Raw genomic sequence first — 28000 nt, forward strand, 5'->3', positions numbered from 1 at the left:
ATAATTAAAGAGCAAAATGTAACAGGGGAAGCTGTAACTCCTGCTAGGAATCACCCAAGCTTCACGTTCGGGGGCCAGCAAACGGGCCAGACGCTGCAAAGCAGCAGAAGCTCAACCCAAGCCTGAAACATCAGGGGTCTCACACTTAATCAAGTTGCGCTCTTTGTATGAGCTTCCCTGTCATACAATACTTTCTGCACGTCAGGTGAAAAGGAAAGCAGCCCTTTGTAAGCCATTTCTTTCTTTCCCACCCCATTTTTTACTTCATTTTCAGTGTTTTCTCTAGCATCTGTATTTAAAAACTGCAATGGAATATATTGCTGAAAATCTGGGAGTTCTTGTGTTTCCATCAGCTAGGTTATTTTTCCAAGGTTACTGGTAGTTTAAGTGATGAATATAAATTCTTCTGTACCTATATAAAATTTATTATTTGTCACTGTCATTAATATGGAGTTTTGCATTCTTGAGTCCTTTTGTTTCATCTCCACACTGTAGGGGGAAAAAGTGCCACAGAGATTTCAGTCCTTATAAATCAACAAATTTGCCATGGTAAGCTGGTGCCAAGTTGTCCTCTCGCTGTCTAGTCAAAGCTCAAAAGAAATCAGCAGGGAGTGGAACAGGGCATTAGTTCATTTTGCAAGTACTCCACTTAATTTTCACAGGAATTCAGGAATTAATCTAAATTATTAATCTGATTTAGGAAGATATTTTTGACACATCAGGTTATTCTCCTCTTCAGACGTTTCTTCAGCTCAGTAGGACAACACATTAATGGGTCAACACTCCTTACCCAGTACTGTTGACCACACAACGATTCCTTGGCTTCCCTCCCTGTTTCTCCAGGACAGACATAAAAACATTTGCCACCTGCTACTTTTTTGTTCCTTGTTGTACTTCCCTAATTGCACAAAGAAATGACACCAACAATTCAAGTTTACCCCATACTTGGCAACATGCACCTTCAGTCATTGCATGAGTCATTGCAAAGTTCACCTGAACTTCTAAAAGACTCAGCAAGCTCCTTTCTTCCTCCCAGACATGGGTTGTGCAGAAGAGTATCAGCTAATCAATGTGAAACAGGTAATGATGCTTCGCTTGAATCCAGGCGCTGTTTCAAGATGACTAGGTGAGCTTCCTGAGAGGGGATGCCAGTGACACACCACTGTTGCTCAAAATAAGTTCTGAAATTTTATAATTGTCACCATTTTCTTCCAAGGGAATAGTTGAAAAAGACTACCAGGAAATTCTTTTTTTTTACAGCTAATCTTTCTACTGCTCCAAAAAACTGAAACTAGCACCCGCAAGAGGAATAACAGCACATATTTGTGTTTTGCTAACACTTATCAACAGCAATAATGTATTAACCAAATGTGTCTGTCAAAGGCCCCCTTTCCCTTCTTTTTCTTTTCCTGTCATCCAATAATCATCACAGAAAACCACATGGGTAAACTTGATCTCAGAGATCATCTTTGCAAAGAAAGAAACTAGCAACATGCAGAGGACGAGGGATCCATCTGCAGCGGCGGCAGGCAGCCAACCTCCTCGAGCCCCGCCACGCATCTGCACTCCAGCTCCACGAAGGAAGGGAAGGATGCAGCACCCTCTCGTCGCTGGGTGTCACCAAGCCCAGCTTTACACCTGCAGCCGTTTTCTGGATGACAGCGCGGGCAAAGTGCCATCTTGGCAGCAACGCCAGCATCTCTTGAGGGACTGGCTGGAAGGAGGCGATTAGGCTGCTGTTCAGCTGGGGGAGGGAAAACTGGGGAAAGTGTCTTTGGAAAAGTAGCGCTTCAGCAGCATGGAAAAGGCAACTTCTCTTGCGTGGGGGAAGATGAGCAGCGAGCCTGTTCTCTGAGCCAGACTTCCATACCGTGAGCTCGGACCACACCTAGCTCTTCACTAGACCTGCCGCAAGATTACCATTATTACTATTACTACTATTATTTCTGTTTCTTTTTTTAACTTACCCGAACCAGCTGCTGCGGAAAGGGTCCTCTGGAGTTTTCCGGCACGTTGATCGGTGGGATGACCCAGTCTCGCTTTTGTCGCCGCAGGCCATTGGCGTTCTGATGCTGGCGCCACGGGAGCAGGGTGTCGCTTTGCTGCTGCGCCAGTTCTCCGGGCACGGTCTTCCTCCCTTTTGGCTGTTTTGGAAACAAAAACATTTAGTTTCTTCCTTGCTTCTTAGGACATCTCCCAATAACAGCACTTTCTGCGTGCAAATGGTCACGTGTAACTGTGAAAATTATTGTTATTAACTTGATATATTTCTGCGTCACAAAGACACAATATGCTTTACTGGCAACTCTGCTGCCACTTCATTTTCACAAATATATGGAGCTGTCACTCTCCAATCAAGATGCCTCCCAGGATATATCGTCTTCATTACACCAGCTGCAGGGAGCTTTAGCGGCACATTGGGGTAAAGAAGCTCCTGCAAATTTCTAACAAATGCAACCTACCAGAATGCAAAAAAAAAAAAGGGAGAGAATTCCTTTACAGCCTATGTCATGGGCCCAGTTTTACAGTAATGCTCCTTGGCATTAACAGGGTTACAGTATCTGTGGCTCTGCAGACCTATCCCACCAAGCCAAACAAACCACAACCAGGGGCAGAGTCAGCTCCACGGCTGCCAAGGTGAATTGGTTCAACTTCTTACCGCTTCCTGAGGAACGACCTTTTTATAAGAGATGGATTTTGAACACAAATCCCAACCATCCATCTCCCCGCGCAGCCTGAGAAGTGTACCACACCTCAGTTAGAAAACAATTTTCATTACTAGGGGCACTTTTGAGTCCTTTTTGAACTTTTTTTTTAACTACAGATTCTGCCCATGGCATACTTTGGTGTTGGACACATTAAAATGCTGTGGCATAAAAATGGAAATGGTGAGCCCATGGTTCTGACTTAAAGAGTCTGGTTCTTTATTAGAAAATTTCTGCCTTACAGAATGATGAATCATTGAAAAGTAGATTTGGAGAAGCTCTTCAGAGGTTATCCAGTCCCAACACTTAAATACTTTGAGGCCTTGTAGGATTCAAGGCATTACTTCTGGAAAGTCCGCAGAAAAGATAACTAAAAAAGACAAGCTTATTTTACCATATGGTAGCCTCCACTCCCACCAGAAAATAAACTTTCATAAATCAGAAAGATTGTGAGCCACATTTTCTTTGTTTGAGGTAAGAGCCAGTGGGAACGTAATTCTCTGCATTTTACAATTTTCAGCTATTTTTTGCAAAAAAAACCAATCCAAAAAACAACACCCCAAAACCCAAGAACACCACAGGAAAAATCTAGCAAAGTGTTTTTTGAGGCTCCCGCAATTTTAAGCCACACTCGCTTTTAGTCTTACTCGCAACTTACAAACTCAAACATTCTACAAACATTTGCAAGCAGTTATCTGCAGGCACTGATTTCAGTGGGAATCGTTGCTTCAGGGTTTATAGTTTGATGTAAATCCATCTATTAGTACGTTTCAGTTCTTCATCTGGAAGTGCAATGAAGCAGGCAGTCACCAAAAAATGATACCGTATATGACATTTAAAGAGCATATGGAACTGAGTGGTGGCTCCAAAGCTGTGTGGACCTTCTGGATGCTAAAAGTTGGACATCGCAGCAAGGAGACCACTTGTACATGGCTCTGATCTGTTACCGGCGGAGGGCAGACATCCACTGGCTGCAACGGTTGGAAGCATTTGTGCAAAAATTGCAGCTATTTTTACTGCAAACCTTAAAAATGAGCCAGCTCAAGAGCTGAATTTTCTCAGAATACACAAATGTGGTCTTTTTCAGTCACACACAGCGCCACGTTTCTCAAATCCTCTCTCACGCCACCTCATGCCACCAAGGTGACTGCTGTTTTGCATTTGCCTGAATGCTGTTTTATACACCCTCAACAAGCATCGTCACTAAGCTGCTGCAAGATCACTATGCCACTGTTCAATATTTAGATGTTGTTCTAAAAATACTCACTTAAGTGTGTAATGAACAAAGAAACAGCATCACGATGCGGCAGTGGGAGAGTTTCTTGGGATATTCAGGATATTGGTAGGTACTGTTGAGCTCACCCTTCCTATGGGATGCAATATGCTATATCGGATAGAGTTTTCATCTAAAAAAGGGTTTTATCACCAGAAAGGTATCTTTTCTGAACACTGATGAAAACAAAGTTATCTAAAGAAGACACCCAGAAATGAATGTCAACATGAAATAGGACTACCAGACATGAGCTACAGAAAAGTGGATATCCCTCTTTTTTTTTTAATTGGCTTGTGATTCCCAAATGGGGATCCTTTGAGAGCAGGTATTTGGATCAGTTTATATAATTGGCAAGTGAGCGTGGGGACAGATTATGAAAGGATGGTCAAATAATTTGTGCTCTGCTGAGTTTACACAGTGGAATGAGTCTGAACTAAAGACAGACTTGAGAATTAACATGAATCCCAAAGCTCCATGTATACTGAAATAATTAGTGTCAGCTCAGCAAGGCAGTACCAGCCTTTTTAGTCTTTATGAAATATTTGCTGGCAGGTGACTAGACAGTGACTAGCTTGCTTGTCACTCTTGATGATGTTTTCCTACATTAGAATAAATCATCAACATGACTCTGAATTTGGTATGTAGAATTTCAAAAGCGTCTTGCAACAACATTTTTTTTTTTTTAAACAACAGCTCTTTTTTATCTTCATTTGTTGATGATGCATTCTCATGACCTTAATTTCTCTGGTGTTGTTTAAATACGTTGTACATGTTTTCTGCTGTTTAAAAGCTGTGAGACAAATGCAGTAACAAAGTCTGGTGAGTACAAATGCCAGAACTATTCAGATCTCTGACTGGAACATCCAAGAACATCTCTGGAATAACAGCAACGACTAACTGTGAGCCCCAGAAAACTCTCCTGTACTTTCGAGTTTGCAAGGATCTAAAGTTCAACTCAAATGCAGAATGTGACACCAAATTAAATTCATTCTAAAACACAGCTTCCAGTTCTGTTTTTGCTGAGTAACAGTTTTCATTGAGATAACAACTGCTCCTTCTCTCATGGCCTTACTGGCCATATGCTTTCCAGAATCTCAGGCAGAGATTTTCAGAAGATAAAATATTCCTCTACCTTTTGTAGTGTCATCAGAACACAATCTGTCCATAGCCCTTCTCACAATCAAGCCGAGTACCTCTAGCGCTACTGCTTTAGGGTGGGGTTTTGTTCCTGTTGCTCTTGTGAGGTGCCATCACCCTCTCACATATGGCAGAAGGATGATGGGCATTTGCAGCAAAACAGAGAAGCCAGTCCACGCAACACATGCCCAGTGGAAAACTGAATCCACTCTCCATTCTGAAAATTACATGGTGACATCTATAATTTGTTACATCAGGATCAAACACCAAGCATGGAACATGTGAGCATGGTCTTTGGCAACAGATAGACAATTAAACAAGGATATAAAATAGTCAGATAATTTAGTAATTATGCCTATTACTTCAGGACATTGATAAGCTAGAGAAATACACCTGAACCAAACCAGACGAAAACCTTGAAGTTCAAGGAGAAAAAGTGATTACAAAGTATGGGATGAAGAAAAAAAGACAAGAGAAAAGACCAGGCTGGGATGTAAATTTGTTATGAATTTGGATTTAGCATGATCTAATGCCTTAGTATTCATATTAGGGCAGAATTTTTTAGAACTTGCTAATGAAGTGATGTAAAGCATGCCGTGCAAGCTCTATTATTTAAAGCCTACATTCCGCAAACCTGGGATCAACACTTGCTCTGAGCTGTCCAGTGTCTCTTCCAACGGGCTTGTGGCCCATAACTGCAACATATGTACGCACAACACCAGCATGGGCAAATCATACTGCAGCTGCTGCGTCTTCTGCTAATAAAACGCTTCTTTCTCTGCAAAGTGCAACTACAACGTTGGCTGTGAGCAGCTGTAAGACAGGGAAAGAGTCTCTCAGAGACCATCCTCTCTGAGTTCGATCAGGAAGTCATGTTGATGAGTTGAGGATTAACTGCAGTACAATGTGGCAGAATCTACTCTACAATTCCACTTGCCACTCCTTTGGGGTTTTCTGGGCTATCAGTTCAAGTAAATTAAAAACATACTGAAGTCAACTGGAAACCTTTCACTGGGAGCACAGGTCAAGCTCTCAGAAAACAATGCAAGGTTGAAGGAGGCATAGTTTCATCTTTAAGGACTGTGCAAAGATCTTTCTTCTCAAAGGTTGCTCCATAGAAGGTGTTGGGCTTTCCTGAAGTCCATGTCAGTAACTTCAATGGCATCTTACAGGAGTAATTTCCAGTCCCTTTTCAGTCTAGCATCACATTTAATGATGGTGAATACAACCTGCTGCATTCGGAAGACGACATGTAGCTAAACCCCTAGCGACTGTCATACTTTAAAATCAAACGGATTTAGGAAACCTTACTCTGAACTGGCAAGCCATTTACACCACAGCGTTGAGAGCTCAGGGAGACTCCTTGTCTGCGTTTAGTGCTGCTAATTAAAGACAAGGCAGAATAGCCATCTAGGTAGCGGCTGTCTACGGGCTCCTGCCACTGTAGGTCCATGCCTTGTCAGCCTTTAATTGGTTGGGAGACTCGGGCTACACTCAACCCCTACTCACAAAAGGAGTCAAAAACTAATTCACTGAAAGAACAGGTCACGTGGGATCCCTACAGCCCTCCAAGCTCCATCTCTGCTCGTCAAGAGAAGGCTGCGAGCCACCGACTTTTCACTAGTCCACCAATAAAACCAGCAAGTGTGAAGAAATACCAGCTTTCACCTTCCGCTACACTTAGCAGTAGCCAGTCTCGCCAGCTGGCACGTCTCCCCTCCCGGCCAACCTGCCTTTGATATCCGTCAGCCTCTGGCTACAGAGACATCTGGAAGTTATTATCCAGCAGAGCGTATCACAAACCCATTTACATAATATAATATCATATTTTGTGTTCCTGCTTAGCTGAACATTTTGGATCACTCTAATGTTTGGGTAAATAAGCCACCATTCCCTGCATATAAATAACAGTGCGTCTTAGGGTACGTTTGTTGGAGATTATTAATTTTATAGGGCTCGACCCGCAAAACAAAATGCTCTAGATTCACCACTAAAATATATTATCCTTGCACTTGGAATAAAAAGTACTTGCGATTGGAGGAGAGGTAATAAGGCTTTTATTTCCCAAGTATCAAAATTATTTACGATTTAACCTGTGCTTTATTTATATGCCAGTCTTATTATTTTTACAGGATCTTTAATGCTTCGCAGTAGACATTTTTCAGAAGAGAAATAATACTTGGCTTGCTTTGTTTCTAGTGTCACTCCTAGGGTTTAACTGAGGCAACGTGTTTTTAATATATTTTTATCAATACAAGGTGATACAAAGCCACCTTTAGTCCACTGCTCAAACATATTTCCCTTCATCTCCTATAACAGTACGTATTTTGAAAACTGGTACCATTTTCTACCAAGGAAAAAAATCTATTTCAAAATATTTAATCTGAAGCATTTTTGCTTGTTTCCATGGTAGCTGCAGAAAGGACAGGAGAAAATGATATTTACCAAACAGAAAATAAGACAATGAAAATATAGCTTAGTTCTTTAACAAAGAGAACATGAGAGCGCTGCAAAATAAACATTTGCATGAATTCTGTTCTAAGGAGACAACATTTTGCTGATATCAGGGACGGCAGTGGAGGACGAATGAGCCCTTTTTTCCCAAAATGCACCATTTCCCCAGTTTTTGATCTTTTAGCAGAGAGAGATATTTCATTTTGTGTTCTCATACAGTATAATGAAAGGGTTGCAGAACAAAAGGAAAATTTATTTATTTTAGGGTAATTGATTCTTTTCTATTTAGGTCATTGCTGAATTTGCCAAAGTTGGAGACAGGAAAAAAATAGTTTTAGGAAAATCAGACTTTTTTATTTTAGACTTTTTTTTATTACAGTCAATCTATGTGAAGGTATTCTTTAGGAATCCCTAGTCTGTTTTTCTCCTTATCCACCTTCCACAAATCTGTTATGACTACCTATATTAGCTCTATTTACTAATAGTTGTAAGCTGTGGTAAATTTAATCAAAGATAGCTTCATGTCACATCCCATTACCATCATGGCATAAATTGCTATTCATGAATGATTTGTGTCAAAGTGCTCTGAAAACTAGTGTTTTAGCAGCAAGATGTTCCAATGTGCACAGCTCTTCAGCAGGGGCATTAAATTAATGTGTTTGCAGAGAAGCCAGTAATTGACAATGAGACGTGATTTTGGCAGTAGACTTCTACTTTAAAGATAATGAACAGTGTTCAGATACAGAGAAGAACCCCCTCTGTTCCTAAAACTATACTAATAATTTCTGGTATAAACAGGAATAGAGGGAACCAATCCTGGCAGAATATTTCAAGTGCCAAATCAAGCTGTTTGATCATCACGACTTACAAAAGCAAACACTGGAATCTCAGCGTTTGTGACCTTTATGAAATCTGGCTACATACAGTCAGGAATGTTATGTTTGGTTAGGAACTCATTAAACAAAATTACCTCTCCATTTATAGAAACCATACAATTACAGTATAAAACATTTTAATTAAATCAGCTAGTTAGGCAAAAATTCATTACTTTTTTTTTTTATCAGCTAGCAGTGGGGCTGCATAGAGCAGTTCACATTAGAGTCAATTAGTAAGAAAAATTGTCAGATTTGGCAAGTGCATGAGCTTCTAGAACACATCAGCTGACAGGGAAGAAAAAGTTTGACTAAACTCTAACAGAGTTAGTGGCCCCAGAGGAGGAGAATGAACCATATCAAATGCACACGCATGCCCTGGCCATGCCAAATGCCCCTCTCTCCCAGGGAGTCCGTGTCAAAGCTGAGCAACCGCCCGTATGCGCTCTGCTGCTTGAGAGCTGACAAATGAGGCATACATGCAAACCTGAGTTTGTTAGGTATCTGGCTGGCGCTCCAGACTTTGGAAAATTTTATCCGATATAACGAATAAAATGCAATCGGTGTTGACCGAGGAATCAAGATGTTCCTTAGTGTTGTAGCTGCAAAGCAAGAAAAAGGCTGAAGAAGAATAACAGGTAAAAGCAGGAAATCTTTAATAGGGAGAACACAACACTCCGGTTTGTAAGTCAGGCAGGAGAAGATCCTTTCTTTACAAAAGATGCAGCAGGGCCCTTAGCGCAACAGTAGTTAAATGCTAAGTCTGGACTCCAGAGAAAAGAGACACCTACTAGCTCTTGGCAAAACCCACACGGTTGCCGCAGAAGACTCTTATTTAAAACAACAAAACCAGGTTATTCTCGTTGATCAGAAAACCTATCAATGTTAGGGGCCCAGATAAGGACCTTGCAGACATGGACTTCAGCTAACGTGTGAGCTTGTGCCTTGAAGCAGGACATGGCTTGTAAGGTGGCTGCTGACCAGGTGACCCCCGCTGGGATAGAAGATTTTGATTTCCCAGTACAATTTAATTGAAATTCAGACATCACCTGAACTCACCCACACCTTCAGTGTAAATGCTGTCTGGTAAATTATCACCGTTTTAAGTTGAAATCTGTAAGTCGCGAGAGCTCTTCAATATGTTTCGCTTTTGTGCCAGCAGAATAAGGACACCTGCAGGCAAGGCACGCTCATGTTCGTTACTGAGCAGACATGAAATGCGAAAGGTGTCTGTAAGGTGAGGGAAGTTTCGGCTGGGGTGGAGAAGAAGAGCTGTGTTGAAACTTCTTCTGCGGTACCACACCACACTGATGATTAGAGGTGTCTTCTGGACTGCACGCTGCTTTCAAGATTTCAAACGATGCTCTTCCTCTTCCATTCTCTGGAAGAATCACATACCAAAGCAGGTACACAAGAAATCCATCTGCCTTTGGTGGAATCTTTTATGGTTCCCACAGGTTTCAAGCACCTGTGATACTCTTCTTGTCATTGTCAGGCTCTGAATATTACAAGAGCCTTCAGTGAACAGCAGAAGATGACATCACCCACAAAGCCCAGCTCTTGATGTACTTTTCTCACTCATTTTAAGGCCTGAACATCTTATCCCAACATGAAAAGTTCTGATGAGGCTGTTTCCTTGTAAAGCTCCACACATCAACTTGACCTTTTCACATTCCCTTTGTAAGATCTAATCTCACACTGCTTCTTAGGTAGGATTGTTTAAGAAACATCTAAATTACTGTTGTACTCCACCTTCTAGTGTTTACAAAAAGACACTTCTACCTTCAAGTTAATGCCATTCTCATAATTGGAAGAAGCCATACACAATGGCTTCAGAACTACAAGTACTTCTCAAGAGCATGGCTATTAAATTACAGAATACTACAGACTTGTTACCTGTTCAGACACCTATAGGACAGGAATAAAGGTGGTAGATCTCGTCATATACTATAAAAACCACTATTGCAGCTCTCAGTAACTATTAGTTCTCTCATTCTGCACATATCTTGTCGAGAAAAATGTATGAAAGTATATAGCAAGCTGAGTTCTTCTACCCAGATAAAACTTCTAACAAATAATTTGAAAAAATGTTCCAATATACATTTCTTTTGCTTCTAGAACTCAGCCTACTACAATTGTTCTTCATTACAGAAAGAAGCAGGAGCAAATCTACCCCTTAACAAGCCTGTGAAAAATTTTAATCTCATTTTATTTTTCTAAAGCCATGAGGTTCAGAAGATACATGAATTAAAATAATCATAATGAATTAAATGTAACAATACTCCTTCTCTCCATAACGTTTGCAAGTAAAAAGATCACAGGAGATTTAAGAGATCACAAGCACCATGGCTACTTTAGCACAAAGCGAAGTAATTCATTCTGGTACTTCTCCCCAGTGCTAGCGTGCGAGTTTGCCCTTTCAAGTTACTCTTTGGTTATTTCAAGAGGCTCTTGAGAAAAGGCTGCTCTTCTTTCATTTCCCAATTCTGGAGTGCACCTAAGCAAATGCTTAAATTTGAACGCGCCACCACATTCGCTTTATCTCCATTTGCATGATGAAATTTAAGCACGTGTTTAAACGCTTTGCTGGATGGAGCCAGTTTTGAAATCCCGCTCCTCGCTGGTGGTAGCGACAGCCGCTCAGCCCACTTGGCCACGCTGGCCACCCGCGCCTGGCTGGCTGTCCTCGCTCCCCGGCCAGCAGTGCCATGGGGAAGAACGTGCTGCGTCTCCACCACCATAGACCACGTCCAGTGAGCAAGGACCTGGCCTCCAGAGGTCAGGAGGAACCAAAGCCCTTCTCCACCCCGAGCTTCTAACTACCAACCTGTTTCAGCTTGCTGGACTGAAGAAAAGATAGGTGGATGCTCACAGCTCCTAAAAACCCGTTTATTTTAATAGATGTGCCTGCATCAAGCAATTTTTGTCTTTACTCAAACTCATGTTTATTCACAACCATCAATGGATTACCACAGCAATGAAGGGGTTTTTTTAGGAGACTCAGTCCAAAATATTTTTTTGAAAGTGGTAGTCAGACTTCAGCAGTTAACAACAAAGAATGTGAAACCGGAGGTCAAAGGCTTTGATCTCGCAAGGGCAAGGCGCACATCACAGGCAGGCAGTACGCAGCAGTCCAAGGGTTTTGTTTTATCAGAAAAAAATTATTTCCGCCTAGGCAGTTCAATCCTTAGGACTTCTTTTTGTTTGAAGGAAGACAGATCTGCAGTGAATTTCACTCACAGCTGATCTTTCTAGCAGGGCTTTGAGCCTGACCCTTGGTAAGATGCTGACTATTTAAGAACTAAATGCAGCAAGTGCAGCACTTGGAAACTTCCCATAGTGGGCTGATTTTCCAAGGCAATGAGCACCTGCATGTCATATCTTATCTTGGTTTCAGTGCAAGGCAATGTGATTCAACATACCTGAAAATCAGGCCAAGTAAGTTCATATGTTTTCACAAACAGCACGTTCATCTCATGCGATGATTAATCGCTAAATTCACTTAAGCATGAGGTCAGACAAGATCACCTGACGCATCTTCATTAGACTTCCAGAATTAACATGAGCAATTTCACTGGTTACAATTGTATGATATTAATTTATTAGTCATCCACTTTCTGATCTTTTCCACTGATCTGACTTGTTAAAACCCCAAACAATGTCTCACAAGTTACCTAAAGAAAACAGAAATCTCTGTATGTACCCTGTGATCTGTGATCAGCCAAGGCCTTGTTTCACTGATTTTTTTATGGAAATAAAAATGATGCCGGCTGCCGTTTTACTGGACGTAGTTACCGCCTGGGATCCCCCCCAGAGGTAGTCAAACAGGACAGCCCCAGCCTAACGACCCAGTACTTAAAATGTGCATAAATATGGCCAGAAAAAGGCAGGATGACAAACACAGTCTCATTTCTGCAGCCCCTCTCTAGAGATAACACAGTTTGATGGGGCAAACTCCATCACCCTGATGCCATGTGTAACATCTCATCCCAATGCGGAGGAAGGAAGGAAAGGCAATAAACGCAGTGGCTCGCTCTCCTGTTTCTTCCAGGTGCACCCATTTCAGAGCATCAGGAAGACCGGGAGCACTGGAAGCACAACTCCCACTTACGCTGCCATTTTCTTCCATCAAGGGAAGGCTACATCTTCATCGCTCCCAGGCCTCGTGCAGAGCATCCTGGCTAGCGCAGTAACTGAGGTCATAAACAAGATCGGTGCTGAATAAGCCTTTCCTTGCCCAGAGACCTTTGTATTTGTGATCAGCAATAAAACGCTGTACTGGAATTTAAAATCTCAGCCAGGTAAAATGCCAGAGATGATTATTTAAAGGCTTGAAATAAAAAAACCCTCTGCCTCTAAGAATCAGCTTTTCACATTCATATTGAATGGCTGTGGACTCATACCTGGGTTATGAAAGAAACCCAAAATAAGACGAGACATAATAAAACACAAGCCGGGCTTAAGCGAGGATTGATTTCTGACAGTTCTCAATGTTTTAAACACTAGCCGCATACCCATATATTTGTAGGATTTTAACTGTACAATTCCCAGTGATTTAACATTGTAAAAATTTACATACTTCCATGCTCAGAATTGGAGTAGCGAAGACAATGAGAAACTTAGGTTGGCATAAACATGATTCAAAGAAAATAATACTTTTTCCCTAAAATAAGTCACTGGCAGCAGATGACTGGCATCCTACATGTACTGAATATATCCTGTATCTCCAAGGTCTTTTGCTGTGAATTCCTTTCTATGATCCATATTTTAACTCATGAGGTGAGAACTACATAAAAATACATAAACTAATAAAGAAGAAAATTTGCCAGATGTGCCTTAACATGCTTAGACACATACAAACACTGAAAAATAAAGAAAAGATCAATATCAAAGAGTGGGCCAGAACTTCAGATGGGACAAGCCAACACAGGGAGTGGAGGACATTGATTAGTGAGGAGTGATGAGGAGCAGCTTGGACTGTATGGAGACAGAGGGTGGTGTGGGAAGTGAAGCACAAATGGCTATATACCTGTCCATGTACTTAGGAAGACTTGAATTTCTGCAACTAAGAAACACAGGACACTGAAGGCTAAAGTCTTCAGCAATGTCACTGTGCACAAACATAATCTTCATTCTTAGACTTTTGGTTGAATCAATATCCAATTGTTAGAAATAATAGCACGCACTCTTCGAAAAGAAGACATTGCACTGCTAATTCCAGATAAGTAAAGCCTAGCTTTACTTTGTTTTCGTCTGGAGCATCATCCCACTCAACTTTATCTTTCCTAAATGCTGACACAAGCTACAAGGACTTTTTCATAAAAAACCTTTTTCTTTTATTTTCTTTCTTTCTCTTCTTCTGTCCAAATTATACCCACAGGTCCGATTGATACTTTCAATTGCAACAACCATCAGCCAGACAAGAACAGTACAAGAAACTTTATCTTAAGTATTTATTGTTATGCTAGAATATCACTCGGTTTCCTCTGGGGTAATTCGGCACTCCTGTGGGAAATATGTGACCTCATTTGCATTTTCTAATTGAATTGCTATCAGGTTTCCTGCAAGACTGAACAAAAAAAGTTTCTAGAGTTGCTAACATCACTTGTATTAACCAGAAAAAAAGTTTATGTTCAAGTGTTTGCTGGGGAGGAGGGGGAAATGTATGCTTCATGTATCATAAAATACATTTTGAAAATATTTACCTTCTTTGCTATCATTTCATCCTAGTAGCATTAAACTTTAATGTAGTAGTTAGAATTCTTTCATTACAGTGGTTCCCAGTGAAAATTTGCAGATTTGCCCAGGTTAATCAGTCATCTAAAGCAATTAGCACATTTATAAGGCCACCGCTATGAAGGAGGGGAAACTGTCATTGTATTGGGTCACCCACCATTAAAATGTCAGCTTGCACCGAGTAACGGCACAGCTGTGGCATCTCAGGTCCACGTATAAACACCAAAACCTCTCGTTTTGCAATGAAAGCACGCAAGGAGAGCCACCTTGAACTAACCTGCCACCCTGAAAGCATGCTGGCCACCACCAAAGATCTCCCCGCCCATTACGGAGATTTCCAGTCTTATATTTTGTGATAATAAAGGATCACAAGTCCAAAGGACCATGTATTGAGGGGTTTATCCTCAGATACCTCTCAACTACAGCAGAGCAGGGACCTCACTTCTGGTCCCCCATGATCTCTGCCAGTATCCCAACAATGTCGACTTCTCCTATAACATTTATTCTGTATTAACCTCCATAATAAGCCACGTGTCTAATAACAGCCATTCCAGGAGGGCTAATCATGTTTCCATGAAGCTTTAATCCATGGATAATTGTGAACTGAATTCTGATTTATCCTTTCAGAGGTGATTCAGAGGGGCTGCCCCAGCTGAGAGCCATCAGTCATGGAGAAGCCAACAGCAACACAGAGGATAGGCGAGCAAGGCTGAAGGACTTGTTTGTGTTGCAGGTGCCAGCAAACGGAGATCGGTAGGTGCGGTAAGGCAAATTTCATGCCAATTATTTTTAATGTCTGGGAACTGTTTGGCATTTTCACAAAATCAGTCACAAATTTACAAAGTAAAATGGAAAGCGATGTACGTGCTGGAACAGAGAGTTGGGCTCTCTCCCTCTCTCAAGTCATCTCCTCCTTTCTCTCCCATATTTTCCATCTCCATATCCTGAACACAATAGTCTGAAACATCTAAAAAAATTATGTAGTTCTGCTTGAGTTGTATTATACTATACAAAACCAAATGTGAAATCTGTTTCTAGTAAAAGCCATGAAATGTAGTATATCAGGGTCATGGCCTGAAACACATTGAACTGGATATTGTTAGGTTTTGGGGGTTTTTTCAGCATAAACACTATTATTTTTTAAAATAATCTTATAATCATATTTATTTCTTCAGTAAACAAAGGATTATTTTGCTTGCAAAAAGCATAAGCATTTAAATAAAACACAAGTCGGATGCCTGCTATAGGGACCCACAATAAAACTGCTTATGACCTTGTCATTAGTCTTGTTTCCCGTATTTTTCCAGCCTCAAACTACACACTAATAAGGCTTTTAGAAAGGAGGGATATGAATTTTAAAAAGCTTAGCTCTCTCTGTTTTGAACCAGAGTTCAGCTTACATTAACATTAGATGAATTTCCAACCAAATATTTTACTAAAACTGAAATGCGTGCTTATTTGGTTTTCTTTCTGCTACACTGAGAAGAAATTTAAAGCAGTATATAAGACACCTTACTTTGTTCCTTCAATATTTAATTACTTTTAGAAGGAAGCAGTATTTCTTTGGTTAGAAAATAGCAAATACTGTTGACATAACATAGAGGGCTTAATTATATCTTGCACAAGCCAGAGCCTCACTGAAGAGTAGCAGAAGTGTATTTATACGACTCTAAGCCATGCAAAACCTCAGGGGTCAGCCCACTGGGCAACTGCTAGATTTAAGTCTCTCCAAGTCTTTTCCTTCTTGTCTCACACATGGCAAAAATTCTCCCAAACGGCACAGACTCACACGGCGGCATTCGGACCATTTGCACAGAAAGTCTCCCCTCTTCCCCCCTCCCTCCCTGCCCTGCCCTCTCTGCCCAAGCACTGCAGAAAAGAGGAGAGGAGGGGCCAGTCTTGCTATTTTGGCAATTATTGAGGTGCATTAATCCAAACTACAGTCACGGCCAAGTGACCCTGCCTGTCCCTGACCTAGCCATGACCGTTCCCCGGTGACGCACACCTTCATCCTTGCTCTGCAGGTCTTCAAGATCCAGCAATAAATCAGGCTCTTCAGCCAATTTCCTGCCAAATCCTGCTTAAATGTAACCTCCCAACCAGCACAGAATTGGGTTTTTTGAGAAGATGCCAGACAATATAACTGCGCTTACGCAGTGTAGGACAGGATCATCAGCCCAGACTAACTCTGAAAAGCAAGGAGATGAAAAGGTGGAGAACTGCTGCTGCGAAAGATGATATGGAAGAGGGGGGACAGAGACAGCTACTCAAGGAGCAGCCCAGAAGAAGTGTGTTTCCAGGGAGCAGTCCCCACTGACAATGGCACCGTGCAGCCCACCGCTGCATTGAACTGAAGCAAGGCAGGGACAGATCCTTCGTGCTACGGGTATGAAACTAAAAGAGAAAGAAAGCATCTGTAACCTTCTGTCTGAAATACTGAATGGTGCTGGCTTTTTATTCTTCAGCTGGGGGGAAGGGAAGACACTGGCACGGAGTGGAGGGGACGTTTGCCACTGCGGTGCCACGTTGTGCTTCGCTGCCCCGCTGGCTTGAGCCGTGTGTGAGCGTACGTGCCTCACCAGACAGCAGCAATGCTCCCTGTCCCTGCTGCATCAGAAGGGAACAAGCCCAAATCTCCCCTCTGGAAGCCCCCGCGGAGCTGCAGGGTCATGCAGACGGCTCACGTGGAGAAAGAAATCACTGTGGAAACCAGGGAGATGTCTCAGCAGCACGACAGCAGCAACCAGTGCGTGACTCCAGGTCTATACTGTCACAAAAGAAATCTGCACTTAACCTCGTATTTCTTAAGAAGATGGTTGACTTTGACTCTGGAGAGAGGGCAGCACCCTTCATTTGCAGGTTTTATTTCAAGTCAAGAGAGAGTATTAGCAGTGAGATGCAAGCACAAGGTATAGAACCTGCAGCGTAAAACAGCCAGGAGGTCACTTAAAAATACAGAAGTATGAACTTAAAAACCACTTCCCTCACTGGTGACCTTAAATCATTTCTGTCAGGGAGGTTCAAGGATCTTTTGCAAGAAATGTGATGCTGCTCCCGGTATCTTCTAGCTGGACACTTCCTTAGGAAGCACAGACCAGGCAACACAAACAATCCACCATCGTGTGTAACTTTTAAAGTTTTGGGGAACACAGGCAAAGGAAGGATGAAATAAGAAGAGCTCAGAAAACTTCTTACCTTGTGCCCATTGTGTTGCGACTTCTCTGCCACCAGAAACCTGACAATCGCCTCCCACCTGCCCAGGGTCTGGGGATCCCACGCGGTCACCATCAGGATCAGCTGCTTGGAGGACATTTGCACCTGGTGGGCAGCATACATGGTCCCATCCGCTCTCACCTTGAAGTCCAGGCTGTTGGTTTCATACCGAACTCCCTTGTTACCAGCACAGTTATTAAATTTTACTAGAACAGAGAGCAAGAGATGGAAGAAACGTGTGAGACTGGCGTGATAAGGAAAGCAATCAAATACAAGTTTCAGACATTTAATTTTCACTGATGTCTTCTATATCTCTAATAACCATCAAGGAAATGATTTAACTGTTTCTTCGACCTTTCAGGAGTGCTCTTGTGCTTTATCTCTGCTCCCCAGGGAAGAAGTTGTAAGCCATTTTTAAAGTATTTGATACAGTTTCATTAGATCTCAAACACAGCTGTTCCCCATTTCTACAAGTGGATTTCTCCCTTGTCGCCATTATCTTTTAAATTCGACTGGAGTCTATTACCCACACTGTGGATATTTTTTTGCACAAAATGTTCTCCGTTTCCCTAACCCTTCAATAACCTACTTACCAGATAGCCTATTTTCACATTCTTAACTGAAATTCAAAAGCCCATAACAATTCCGTTATCAGAAATATAAAACCAAAAAACTTAAAGAAAAAAAAATTTTAAACCATTTTGTGGATTGCATCTGCTGTTGGAACCAGACCTCCTCAACCAGAGCTGCAATCCCACCCTGGTCAACCCCTCCACACGTTACAACTACTGCAAGGAAGAACTGCAAAACTTCCCTTTGCAAACCGCAACTTGTCATTTAAAAGACTACACTGTCAGATCAAAGCTCCCCAGTTGCTGATATTTTTATTTTTGGCTGCTTTTGGTCAAATTCTTTTACAGTCTAGTTTGAAAACTACTTTTATTGGCATTATGAAACGTCACATACATTAGGCTGGAAAAAACCCAAACTATTATATGACAAAATTGACAAATCTGATAGAAATTGAACCTGCAGCTAATCACACAGGAGAGACACCACTTTCTGCCATTCGAGTAATCCACGGAGCGGAACACACGTGTGGTGAAGGAAAACATATTGTACCCGTAAAAACATCCCAAGTGAGTGAGAACGGATATACAGCTTTCTAGCCAGGATCGTTACAGGGGTTCTTGTGCTGCGGCTTGCGAGTGCTCTGCAGCGATGCTCCTGGCCTGCCCCGACATAAGGAAAACCTGCTCGTCCAAGTCAGATGCAGCTTCAGCAGGCACTTAATTTTTGCAGAAGAAAAGCTAGGTCAGATGAATCCTACCTAGACTGGCTGTGGTGGGAAGAGAAGGCATGCAGTGGCAATCTGGTGAGTGAGGCTCCTGGGCCAGCTTTACCCCAGCCATCCCGCTCTCCCCATACCATAGCCGACTGCTTCTGCAGTGCTGCTTTGAGCTGAATCAGGGACTAATCTAGATTTAAATAAAACTACCCGAGGGATGGCACAGGCCAAAGAAAAAAGCAGGCAGGAAGCTGCTCAACCAGTCCTGCTGCCAAAGCCCCAGCACCATCACAGTATGGAAAATGAGGAGCAGACTGTAGTGGAGGAAGGGAAAATCCATCCCCTCCTTCACCAAACTGCACCTCTCAGTAACCGGGGTGCTGTGATCATGCCATAACTGTACATCTTACAATGGCTTTCCATACCACATATATATCTATGTAGACCACATTTGTGCATTTTTATGTGTGTGTGGTGGGAAGTGTTACCTAATGCTGCAGTAATTATTGGACACAAACAGCATATTGATTTATAAAAAAAGATGACGGATAAAGTTACCCAGTATCTACAAAAAATATGGGTAATGCTTTTAGGCAATTCCATTGTCATAGACTACATCATTAAAATCTCATTTAATCTGGAAGCCAGAGAAAACAAAAGTCCCTTGGGTTTTTTTGGGAAAGCAGGGGTTTGCCCAACTTTACTTTTCACTGTAGCTCAGACTGCGGGAAATAACCTCCACACCTATCTCATCTAAAATGCTGTAGTCGAGACATTTGTCCAGCTATCTCTGCTTTTTATCTCCAGAAGCATAACAAATGTTTTTCAGTGTAAGAGGAAGCAGCATCTCCTGCATTACTCAAAGTTTAAATGAAACTTTGGTCTATTTTTTAAGGGACAGGATATTACTTAATTACTACTCTGACCACAGGTTGAAGCTCTTGGGATCCATGCTTTCAGTCACACGGCAGGTATTCAGCAGTCTACAGGAGGGGATCTGTCTTACAAAGGTGAGACTTCCACCCAGTTAAATAAAGAAGAAAGCCTACGGGATTGAGTCTTCCATAGTTTCCAGAAAAGCCAGGAATTATCTCAAACTTCAAAGCTCAGATGTACAAATTTGAAGCCAAACGTAAAAAAAAAATACATGACTGTGTTGAGACTTCAAACTTCAGCACTGCCAGAGCTGGAGCTCGGGCCCTTCTTGAGGTGCTGTGTGCCACAGAGTGCACAGGCCTTCCCACCCAAACCCAACCAGTGCTCAGGGCTACCAGCCCAGGCTAGCAAGCCAATGCTCTGGCCTTGAGGTCAACCAGCATACCACAGCTCATCTCCTGAAGGCCAGAATTTCTTATTCCCCAAAACAAGGTTTCACTTCTAAATGGCCTGCTGGGGACAGCGTGCGGTCAACACTAACTCCAAAACTCTGCGGTGCTACCATCAGTCTGACCATATGGGCAATCCCAGGTCAATCCTCTGACCCATGCCAGGGCCTGCTTGCTTGAACAGTGAAGACACAGTTTTTAGACTAGTCCGAAAAATAAAAATTCATGAAAACACTGAATGAGGTTAAACACACAGACGGTTTGGTGGCACCTACAAGAACCACCGCTGCACACCCAGAGAAACCAAGATGGCCTCAGAGACACACGAGGCAGCTGGTGCTGCCAGGGGAAATGCCCTGCACCCCTGGGGACAACCCCGCTGCGAGATCTCCTTCATCTCTCAGGAATTTCTGCAAATCTCCCCCGCATTCACAGCTATAATAAATATGTGTGAACACATTGAGTGCTTCACTGCTAATATGTTATTTATTTTCAGCTCCATGCCATCAGCGTTGTTAGAAATGAGGTACATCAGTCGGTGTATTATTGCACTGCTCTGCTATGCAATGGCAATGTAAAAAGCGAGTTCCATCTATACCTCCTGAAGCACCCACATATCATATACAAAAAGACATCTGAAGAAGAGAGAAAGGAGTGATAATGACTGCACATTAAAAACAATTCAGAGCTTACTTTGATTTTATTGAGATTAAAAGAAAACCCTACAGTGTACTAGTAGCCTGAGGAAAAAAAAAAATATATATCCCTTCCTATACGTGTATGTAGTGATTTCAGTACTCAAAGTACTTAAACATCTGCTTAAGACACAGCGCGTGGCTCCAATATGCTGCTCTGGTGTCATATGTCACTGTGTCGACTTTTATGCTCCATTATCTAAAAATGGCTACCTCTTAGACAAAGTCCCTCTGTGACTCGCTAATTACTTCCATTCATTTAAAACAAACTTGACTAGAGACAGAGAAAATCCTGAGAGAAATTAAGTCTAATTTTTTAAACAAGCAACGTCTCTGCTCCGCATCGCTCTTCTCAGGTAGCACAGGTAGACGAATGCTCAGCAATGAATTACCACAGCCAACTCCTCTCCAAAGAGTCCTTAGGAGCTGCAAGCACAAAAAGGCTTCAAGGACGTATGGATTCCATAGTGTTTAGTCACTCTGAGGGACCGCCCCGCGCACAGCTGCCTGAACAGCAGCAACAGGCCGCGGCTCACCCGAGCGGCTTTGCAGAAGGTTTCAACCACAGAGGGAGGAGAATCCAGAAAGTCATCAGGGCCGGAGCATTAGGGATCGGCACGCTCGGCCGCTGCCAGGCAGAGCTGCTGCTCCTGCTCCAGGCACTGTTCGTACACAGCATAGGAAACTCGTCTGCAACACAGTGTAGATGAACTGCTCATGCTTCCATCACAGGGCTGCAGGGACGCTCGTTAGGAATCCTGTGCTCACCCTCATCGCTGCCCGGGGAAAATGATTCCTTGGGATGATACGTGGCTACTTGAGATGCACTGTCATACACATACACCATATACACATCATATCTATAACTATATAATATTTTTCCCAAGTGTAAGTGTATAGGTTTGGGGGAAAAAAAAATCAAACTATTGTTCTATAATAAATAACATAGCTCAAGGAAAGGAGATCTTGTCCTTATTTTCAAATTCCACCTGTTACCTCTATTCTTTGCTCTCATGGAAACAGAAATTAAAATTTCATCCTATGGCAGAAAACTTTCACTTTTTTTCTCTCTTTTTCTCCTTTAGAAAGCTCTAAGTCTACGTAATTTGCAGTTGATGCAACTCTTGACTTTAAAATAATTTAATAAATAAACAAACATTGGCTCTGTTTACTAGACTTAGATCTCTCTGTGGACACAAATCCATCTTTCTTTGACCAGTTTGAAGTCTAAAGAACACTGCATGAATTTAACATTCAAAAGCTGAAGCATCAGTAATTAGGATTTCAGATAAACAGCGGAGCCACACATCTATCATTTTTACAGGATGGTAAAAAAACAAAACTTTTTTTAATATACTCTGGAAAAATGTTCAGTGATGCTTATCGAAAGCTTATGCTGAAAACAGCATCAAATGCCTGATGAAAAGAAAACCAAGACGACACCCTCATTAGCAGGCTTTTAGGTTTAACCCTTTACCCTCATCATTTTTAATTGCTTCTCTATGAAAGGAGGAAGTACGACAATTTGATATGCTGAAGCAGGTATTGAGTGATGGGCAGAAAAGCTGCAGGAGTCTGCAGCAAACTGCTGGGCATCTGAGGGAAAAAAGTGGTATTTTGCTTCAAAAAAGACACAGGGTGAAAAAAAATTCAACAAGTTTTGCATTGTTCCCTTTTATTATTTAGCTTGTTAAGCTAGCTGGACAGAGTCAAATGATCAAGTGAGGATCTTGAAAGATGTACGAATACACTGAACTTCCTTGCCCCCCAAATGTCTGAGCCATATATTGAATTTAATAGGACTATAAATGGTATAAACCAAAGAGTTCACTTTAAGCCTTATCCTTCTGCATTTTCCTGTAACTTCTCCTAGTCCATTAAAAAGTGCCCCCTCTGGCAAGCTGCGCAGGGCTGGAAGAGCAGGAGGGATAACACTTATTTATTAAGCTATACCCCCCGGCGGGACATCCTCCCACAGTTCAGGGCACGGGTCCCTTCGGGACTCTCTTTTTCACCACGGTTTGCAGGATTATCGCTGCGCAGATGTTTCTTTCCTGATGAACTTCAAAGTAGCAAACACACACCACTATTTACAGCAGGATCCTGTCTGCTTTTCAAGTTGTCTCTCTCGAACGGCTCCCTTTACACCCGGCGCGACTGTGGTAAACCTAAGCCGCCAAATCCACCCCTCGCACCACTTCTGCGAACACCATTAAGATGAGCATGGCTTAACTGTAACCTTTGGAAATTTCAGACGTTCAGGTGACCTGCAGAGTCCTGAGCATGTACAAAAATGTCCCTTTTGTGTGATCTTTAGCAAATCACTTGTATTTCTGCCCCGGCCCTTCCGGCCCAATGCTCCCATATGTCCGCGCTCATCTGTCTTACCCCACATCTCCAGGGCGGGTGGCAGTCCTGACCAGCTTTCCCCTGCATGTCACCACATTAGAAATTAAAAAAAAAAAACCCAAACCCAAAATCAGCTTTCTAGTGAATAGGAACCTGTTGTGTAAGAACAGGCATGAAACCATTCAGTATTCCCAGGCACCCTGTGAGTGCATTACAATCTCGCAAACTGATTTCTCCATTAAGTGCTAATGTGGAACAGAGCACGCTGTGCCTCATTGGAAAGCTTCATTTATTTGAGAAAGTAAGTATGTAGTATAAACTTTTACGTGGCCACATTTTCAAGTCATCTTTCTTTACGTTCATGCAACCCCTCTGCAATTCTGTGAGAAAACTGTTTTACAGCAGCGGGAACAAACTGTAGTCAAGTGAATTCCCCATGGCCACACTGGAAATCCCCAGCAAAGCTGGGATCTGAATCCTGAAATTCAGGCTCCCCGTCTCTCATTCAAACTGCCAGGTCACTGCATCCATCACCCACATACAGGTTAACAAAATACAAGATAAAAATGTTAAATGGAAAAATGGACTTCTACAGGTACTTCAAAAAGCAAATGGGCAGATTCTTGGTCCTACAAACCACTGGTGTATTTCCAAATTAGCACTGGGTTAAAAGATTAAGAAACGTCGTAACTTAATATTGTAATTTTTTTTGTAAAACGGAGTCCTATGAACAAATGTAAATATGTGGTGGAGTTCTGGGACTAAAATATCTGGTCTACAAAAGGCTAACCAAGGCAAGAGGATTTTGCTTCTCTTGTACTAAAAGGACGACTGTATCCAGGTACAACAGGCTTTTCGACTGCTCTGGAAGAACCCGCAGACGTTGCTGTTTCCACGTTTTGTGGAAAAGAAAACTGACTCGAGCCATTCCACTTACACGCAATGCTACATGCAAGTCCGGAGCCCCAGTTCTGTCCCATTCCTGCGTATGGTGAACCCCATACCACCATTCAATACACAACCAGATTTGCTTCTCGCAGTTAATAAAATACTCAGAGCCCTTCTCCTTCTGCACAAGAAAAACAATGCATAAATAGGAAAAAATGATGTCTGTAAAACCCAATAGAAACAATGTGTAATTCTCATCCTCTCATTACTAATTGTATAGGTTACATTTTCAACCATGTCCCCATAAAAAATATTACACTAATAAACTCTTAGTATCTTTATTTAATATTTATAGCACCGTGGGAGAACCAAACTCTACTGGTAAAAGGTAAAAACAGCAATTCAAACAGCTACTTCAGAATCTAATAAACATATCCCTAGTGATCAAGTTTAAGAGTATAAAGTTTAAGAAATGCTTTGATACAGAAAACTGCTGGAGATAAACAGATGTATGTTGGTTGGCATATGAATGTATATAAAAAATGTGCATGCCCACACCCTCGGCCTCACAAAGCATTGATTATTCATTAAGTGTTCTCAGAGTAAAAAACAAAAATAATGAATGAGTTCGGAGAATTAATGAACTGCCCCACAGTCTGTCATGTGCTGAAAATATTTAGCATGATTTAGCATGTTCTTAATGTTATCTTCTTGCAATTAATGATACAGAAATCTGCTGCAATTCTACCCATTTTTCCACATCTCAGGTCAATGTGAAACATTACATCCAATTTTCCAGTGCATTATTTATGATCTCTGAGCTATGACTGCTAATATTTGCCTTACTGGAATAATAATAAATTACCATAACAATTTACCATATGTAATTATGTTAAACAAAATCTTTCTTTATTTATCTTCCTGTAATCTTCAGTTACAGTGAATGCTCCTATATGGAATATGCAATAATACAACATTCACGACATTCCCAACCTATTATATGCTTGTTAGAAGTGACTCCATGTGCTAGTCAACTGTCTGCACCTCTGAATCAGCAAACGAGTAGCAATCTATCTCTGGCAGCAAGTAAGATAGATTTGAAATGGCACAGAAAAGTATTTTACATTTAAAAGTAAATTTTGAATTTCCCCACTTTAAATTCCAAAGCTCAAGCCCCTCCACGCTCAAATTATCCACGCAGGTTTGGGGCACACACTAGTCAACACCTACCTACCTACCTCATGTTCATTTGCAGGCTGTTTTGCGTTCACAAAGCCAGGATTGCCTCCAATAGGTTTTATGGGGAAAACTGCAAGCCTTTTTCATGCACAAGTCATTTATTAAAAAAATTAAAATATTTCTGTAGGCAGAACTACATGGAAATGTGGTTTCACTTCCAGAGCCACCTAAATGCTTTCAACACCTTTTCCAGCTTTATATTCACTTTTAATAGCTCTTGCTTACACAGGGTTTCTCTTTCCACAGCCAGATGAAAAGGAACAATACATTTCAACACACTGACATCGGGATCCTTTAGAAACTCATTCTGTCACCTGTACAGTCAGCCAGTAGCAATGAGGAGTTGAGAGTACATTAAAAAAAAGATCTAAATCCCATTCAAACAAAACCAAACCAGCCCTACAGTAAACAAACCCCAATTCCCAGATACTGCCTGCCTCCGTCATATTCCCACCAGTGCTATTTTTCATTTACTGGAAGCCAATCCAACTAAAATACATGTTTTTAAGGAAGAAGAAGAAGAAGAAAAAAAAAGAAGTATATTTCACTTTCGGTATTGGAATTGGAGGGGAGTACAGACCCCTGGAGAGAAGGACTGTAGAACATGATAGAAAAGATGAATCACTCTGGCAGCAGCCATCCATCCATTAATTTTCAGCAAGCCAGGAGTTGGTCCAATTAAACCAGGCTCCTTTCTCTACATTAACATGTTTTACTCAGTTTTTTTCTGAAGCTAAAACATCAGCTCGGGACCCCAAAGGCTCTTCTATTTAGGATCAATCAATCTACCTTGCTGCACTGTAAAACATACACTGTCAGCTCTGAGGCTAGCTCAAAAAAGAGCAACAGTGGAAAAATTTGATAAATCGACATGTTCTGGCAGTTAGTAGAGGGATTCTTCCTACACTGTCACTTATTTTTATCTGATTAGAAACAAGTATTAGTAAAGGGAATATTCCCCTCTATTCTCATCCCAGTATTTGGCACTGGGCTAAAGGAGGAGTCTTTTCATCCCCAATTTTCTAAATCCAAGCCAGAAGCTTCCTACCACAAAGGCAGCGAGATACTATCCATATTTCAAAGGGCAGTGAGTTTGAACTGGATTTGCATGGTGTGGAACTCACACGTTCGAGCCTCTTCTCCAGCACAGGAACACGAACCTGCATCCATTAGCACCCCATGTTAAAGATGTTTTTCATTGCTTTCCATGCTTCTATGCTCAGGGCTTTACCATGGGTGTGCAACCTCACCTCTGGGTTTCCAGCACCTGCTTTGGCAACAATTGCTTTATTCGGGATTTCATTGCCAATTTGAGATCCTTTCGCTCTCCCTCTATCCTGCTGAGACATTCCAGAAACGATTAACTAATAAATGAGCCAGGGACTGATGCCAGAAGCTGGTAAGAAGGACACTTCTGTGGACTGAAGTCCCCTGCAAAGCAGCACCCCGAGCTGGGATAACTCAGAGGATTACCCCTTTCTTTGGTGAACGCCATAGGAACTACGCTGTGGGCTTCCATTCTTGTTCTCAATAGACATCTTTATCCTTGGACAAAAAACCTTTCACAGTAGTTTCATTATGACAGCCCTCCTCTGTTCTTAACAGTAAGGAGGACTGAAAGCCACTGGGATGTGCAGCTGATGTTTCAGCTTTGGATTAAAAGGCTAATAAAGAGAAGCTTGGTTTGGGTAATCTTGCAAATACCAACTGCACCACGCTTTTCAGCAAATGCTGAGTTTTTACGGGCAACCATTTTTGCTCTTTGCTCTTCTTTAAATTCCATGCATCTGTAGGATAGGACTGAGATTCACTATGGCACTAATGAGATCATTTTGCAATTAAAGACTAAGTAGAAACAAACCTCTCACCACTCTACAGGAGAGTTTGGGTTCTCTGATTAAGCAGCAGTAAATAAACCTGTTCCACTCTTGGTCCTGGTGCACAGACTTTGTATGATTAACTCTCCAAACAAGATGGACTGATTGACCCCATGGATTAATCAATGAGCTTCTCAGCTTCAGAGCAAAGTGCAAGTTGTGGGAGTTACCTGCAGTAGGATGTGTTTTAATTATTATTACTACAGCACACAGTAAATAAATCCCAGGGCACTTCATTTGGAGGTTTTACCCTTAGCGCTAATGATTTTCACAACGCTCTCATGTTTGTCAAGCTACCTACATGGGAAAAGATTTTAAACATCACTATGCATTTCTTGAGGAAAACCTACAGATTTTATGCTAGCTTAATGTTATAATTATAAAGAGCCTACATAATTGTAGGGCAATCTCTAGGTTACAACAGCTGCTCGCCCATCTTACCTGTTGGGTAAAGCTATAGCTGTGAGAAGCTATCGGGGCTGTGTTTGAGAGAAACCCCGAGCGAGCTGCACCGAGCATCTTCTCCCCAGCACCCCTGGGTGGAGCGGAGAGCCCGGCCCTGCTGGTACCAGGAACATCCTGGTGTTCGGAGCAGTGGTGGGAAGCACACACAGCTCCTGCACAACTGCAGCCGTCCCTGCCAGCTCCCACCCACCCCACCGACCGACGGCAACCTGGTGGCCCTGGGGGTTTTTCCTCTCTGTCATGGATCTCTTTGCAACTCGCCAGAACTGTATTTGAAAGACACGGGGAGCTGCAGGAAGATTTTAGGGAGAAAAAAAATGAACAGAGGCCATTTGCAGCCTAGGAAAAGAAGTTGAAAGAGATGCTCCAACCATAGCTGTGTCAGATAGCCTCAGGCTCCTCTCTCCTCACACTCTTCAAAACAAACAAACTCTCAACACCTAGAAACAGAGGCTGCACATGTCAGGGGAACAAAATCAGACAC

General features: G+C 42.0%; 1 protein-coding gene across 1 annotated transcript in view; it reads right to left on the reverse strand.

Moving 5' to 3' along the window:
• CDH4 (cadherin 4) overlaps positions 1-28000 on the reverse strand; it is a 456469-nt gene that overhangs the window by 160585 nt on the left and 267884 nt on the right. Inside the window, exons 3-4 of the mRNA XM_075768653.1 lie at positions 17373-17596; positions 1968-2144 (exon numbers count right to left, since the gene is read on the reverse strand). Of these exons, the coding sequence (XP_075624768.1) occupies positions 1968-2144; positions 17373-17596 (401 nt within the window). The remainder of the gene's footprint in view (positions 1-1967; positions 2145-17372; positions 17597-28000) is intronic.

This window comes from Balearica regulorum, chromosome 16 (assembly GCF_011004875.1).
Source record: "Balearica regulorum gibbericeps isolate bBalReg1 chromosome 16, bBalReg1.pri, whole genome shotgun sequence".
NCBI lineage: Eukaryota > Metazoa > Chordata > Aves > Gruiformes > Gruidae > Balearica > Balearica regulorum.